This window comes from Gracilinanus agilis, chromosome 3, assembly GCF_016433145.1.
Source record: "Gracilinanus agilis isolate LMUSP501 chromosome 3, AgileGrace, whole genome shotgun sequence".
NCBI classification, from domain to species: domain Eukaryota; kingdom Metazoa; phylum Chordata; class Mammalia; order Didelphimorphia; family Didelphidae; genus Gracilinanus; species Gracilinanus agilis.
In genome coordinates, this window is record NC_058132.1 from 125714401 (window position 1) to 125719083 (window position 4683).

Sequence of the window (4683 nt, forward strand, 5' to 3'; positions counted from 1 at the left end):
CCGTCGTGCCCCGCCCCCCGGGCTTCCCTCCCATGGAGGCCCCGGGTACCTTGTCATTATCCAGCCTCGTCTCCAATATCTTGTGCAGCTTCCGAGACAGCGGGTTATTGCTCTGAGTTGCGGCTCCGCTGGCCCCATTGCCGAGACTGCTGGGCGGCCCGGGCACCGGCAAAGCGGCCACCTCCCCGGTGCTGCTGCCCTCGGCCATTGCAGTGACTCCTCTCCTACTCACAGCCACCTCTGCGCTGCTGGAGCAGGGGAAGAGCTTCACGAATCGGAGCTTTCGCGCATGCGCGACAACGTGTATGTGTGGCTTTGCGCATGTTCCTGGTGCCTAGGAGAAAGTCCCCGGAAGAATTCTTCCCCCGGGTGTTACTGGCTACTCTAAGTAGAGTGGAAGCTAGGGTGATGTTTCAGCATTGACAGAAAAGCAGCAGAAAGGGCCCAGAAGACCTGAGTTCAGGTTTTGCCCTTGACAGAATTCTTGTGTGGCCTTGAGGAAGTCACTCATCCTTCTTAATGCTCTTCTCAGTTCTTTAAGACTGTAAACTTAAGGGGCTGCTACTCAGTTCAATGGACAGAGAGCCAAACCTGGAGAGGGGAGGTCCTGGGTTCAAATGTGACCTCAGACCACTGCGTAGCTGTGTGACCCTAGGTGAGTCACTTAACTCCCATTGCTTTGCCCTTACTACTCTTCTGCCTTGGAACCAATACTTAATATCCGTTCTAAGACAGAAGGTAAGGGGTAAAAAAAACAAACAACTATAAACTACAAAAAAGATACAACCCTACATTGGTAGAGATAGCCACCTCACCCCAGAATTCCCTATGCCTGAAATTACAAATTCAGCTGTAAAATGGAGATGATAATAACACTACCTCTAGAGACGTGATGGACAAACTTTTTAAAGAGGGGGCCAAAGGAAAGGAAATGCTCATCCGTCAGTCTGTTTCTAAGGCCACTCTTTGCCGGATAGAACATTGTGTATGTGTGTGTGGGGGGGGGGGGGAACCATCTGGCCCTATAATAAAATTTATTTATTTCCTATAATGCCTGCCTTTTGTCCCCCTCATCTATTGAATTTGTGATCATCTTTTAAAGCCCAAATCAAATGCCTCCTCTTCCTGGAAGCCTTCCTTCATTCCCCTAAGAGGAAATAACTATTTTTTACCATAAGTCTCACATAGAACTAGGTTCCCACCCCTCTTATGCAATGACCATGAATTACTTTGTATTATACTTATTTGTTTAGATATCAGATCCTCCTTTAATATTATAAACTTTTAAGGACAGGGATAGTGTGTTACCTAAGTTTTATATCACACTCTCTACCTAGCACAATGCAATAAATGAATAAGAAATTTCATTTAAGTTTCTGAAATTAAATTGAATTGGTAATGAACTTTACTCTTTACTAACTCTCATAAACCCATTACCACTACTGGAAGAAACAACTAAAATTGCCTGCCCTGCTCACTTTGGCTCATTTCCCTACACAATGGACAGTATCTCTTCATAGATTATAATTTGAGGCCATGCACTCCCAAATTATTCAGTAAATCACTTTCATGATAATATTGATTTTGACTAGATAATACCTTTAGGTAAGGATTTTGTTGTGAAACACTGTCATTCTTGTAACATAAAAGAAAATCATTATGATAGAAAATGTCTGCTTGTTAACAAACTGTAAAACTAATCAATAACTATGTCATAGAAGAGAAAAGAACACATCAGTAGTCATTTCTAAATTCTGCTGGATTCTAACATTGGTTTTAAGCATGCTAGAAAGAGTATAGCATAGAATACTGATGATATAGCTAGTTCTTTCATGAATGCAGATTGATAGTTCAGTCAATCAATATTTGACTTGCCATTGTATAGCTTGGTTGTTAGTAATTCCTCTTGGCATAGAGCTAAAAATTAATATTAATGAAACATTCTACAATATTCACAGCAACATTGTTATTAACAGAGGTTTGATGACTATACATTTACTGATTTTAATTTGAAATATTAATTCAGGGAAATCTTTTTTATCAGCACAAGGAATAAGGGCAAAGGAATGGAAAAATTCAAGTTGATTGAGACTTGGACATCTGGGGTTTTTCTGTAAGGATGGGTTTTCAGACAGCATGTGCCACTGACTAGCAGTTTAAAAATATTCTCTGCATTGGTGAGACAGACTGGAGGAGGAAACTCCTGGATCCTGCTTCAGCTTGCATGGTGAGTGAAGTGATTCCTTCCTTGGTTCTTAGGTGAGGAGACCCTCTCTGCTCATTGGCACTTCAGTGGGACACTCCCTTCAGCAGGAAATCTGGTGAGATTCTTGGCAGTCTTAGCCTCATGTGCACTGAAGGTTCTTGGCGGATTCTTCACCATCTCCTGGTTCTTCATAGTTCAGCTTCCTAATTAGGACTTTGGATTCTGGTGAGATTCGCTTTCAGATTTGCAGTCTGGAGACATTATGATTAAATTTAGGATATTTTGTAGGTTGGCAGTACTTTCTGTCTCCTTATCTACATTTTTCTCTTTTCACTCTTTCCACCTATTTGTAAATAAAGCTTCTAAAAGTCATTTTGACTTAAGCTGTAATATTTTTAAATTGGCGACCACAATATATATATGCATATATATATAAGATTTTTAAAACAAATAAAGTGCTTTGTAAACTTTAAAGTACTATAAAATGTCAGTTGTTATATACTAGAAACATTTAGCAAAAAGAAAAAGAAAGAAAGAAAATGGAGGAAATAGGGAAAAGATTTGAAAGAAGGTGAAAACACCCTATACCAAGATAAATTCAAAATGGGTAAATGATTTAAATATAGGTAATGAAATCATGAATAATTTAAGTGAATATAGAATAGTATACTTGTCAGATCTGTGGGAAAGGAAGGAATTTAAGACCAAGCAAGAGATAAAGAACATTACAAAATGTAAAATGAATGATTTTGATTATATCAAAATAAAAAGATTTTGTACAAACAAAACCAATGTAGCTAAAATTAGAAATTAAGCAACAAACTGGGAAGCAATATAACAAAACTCTCTGACAAAGGTTTAATTTCCCAAATATATAAGGAACTAAGTCAAATTTACAAAAAAAATCAAGCCATTCCCCAATTGACAAATGGTCAAAGGACATGAATAGGCAATTCTCAGATGAAGAAATCAAAATTATCAATAAGCACATGATAAAGTGTTCTAAATCCCTCCTGATTAGAGAAATGCCAATAAAAATAACTCTGAGGTATCACATTACACCTAGTAGACTGACCAATAAGACATCAAAGGAAAGTAATAAATGTTGGAGGGGATGTGACAAAATTGGAACACTAATACATGTTGGTGGAGTTGTAAATTGATCCAACTACTTTGGAAGACAATTTGGAATTATGTGCAAAGGGCTTTAAAAGAATGCCTACCCTTTGACTCAGTCATACCACTGCTGGGTTTGTATCCCAAAGAGATAATAGGAAAAAATAACAAGCACAAAAATATTTATAACCACATTCTTTGTGGTGGAAAAAAATTGGAGAATGAGGGGGTATCCATCAATTGGAGAATGGCTGAACAAATTGTACTATCTGATGGTAATGGAATACTCTTATGCTGAAAGGAATAATGAACTGAAAGAATTCTATATGAATTGGAAAGACCTCCAGGAATTGATGCAGATCGAAAGGAGCAGAACCAGGAGAACATTATACAGAGACTGAGACACTGTGGCACAATCGAACTTCTGAGTTTGCTTTATATATTGAAGATATTTAACTCATTTGTTATTGTTTATTATTTATCCAGTATTCCATAATGTACTCATATAGAGGCTCATATTTTACTTCAGAAGCAGCCAGACTTTGTAGATATAGAAATCAATGAGATCTAGCTACATGTGGAAGAGAAAAGGATGATGATTATTACAACACTGGGAAATCACTCTATAACTTACAAATTCTTAAGTTTTTTCTAATGTGGGAGTGCCTTTTTTACCTTTTTATTTTATTTTTATTGAGGCCTTTTGTTTTTATATCAGTTATTTGCATATATACATATCCCTCCCTCTCCCCTATCCAACCAGATAGTCTTTGTAATAAAAATTTTTAAGGAACTGTAAAAAAAGCAAAACCAACCAAAACATAGATTTTTCTGACAATATAGGCAATATTCCATACTCATAGTTCCCCATATCTGCAAAGAAGAAAGGTATGTCAATTTTTTGACTTTTCCCAGGCCAAATTTGATCATCATAATTAGTGATCATTTCTTTTTTTGTTGTTGTTCTTCTATTTACATCAAATAAACATTTACTTTTTTGGACTGTGCTTTATGTTTAAGTTAATATAAATCTTCCTGTTTTCTTAATCCTTGTTAGTCACCATTTCTGATGATACAGCAATATTCTATGATTTTTCAGTAAATTCCAGGGGCTCCATTCACAGAACATTGATTGTTAGTGTACCACATATAAAGGTGAAGTTAAAACTTATTTGACTTTAATTCAACCCAGAATGATATAAATATTCAAAATATTTGCTCACAACAGCAGGTTCCTAAAGAGAAATGATACTGCTTAAGTGCTGATAGATGGGAATTTGAGAAAGAAAGCAACTGAAAAATGTTTGAGAAACAGAGAACAGAAGGAAGAAATCCAAGGCAGGCAGTGGAAGCATTTAGAA

General features: G+C 37.0%; 1 protein-coding gene across 1 annotated transcript in view; it reads right to left on the minus strand.

Moving 5' to 3' along the window:
- Positions 1–208, minus strand: part of COG6 (component of oligomeric golgi complex 6) — a 121123-nt gene extending 120915 nt beyond the window's left edge. Inside the window, exon 1 of the mRNA XM_044668248.1 lies at positions 50–208. Coding sequence (XP_044524183.1) covers positions 50–208 — 159 coding nt within the window. The remainder of the gene's footprint in view (positions 1–49) is intronic.
- Positions 209–4683: the final 4475 nt, after the last annotated feature.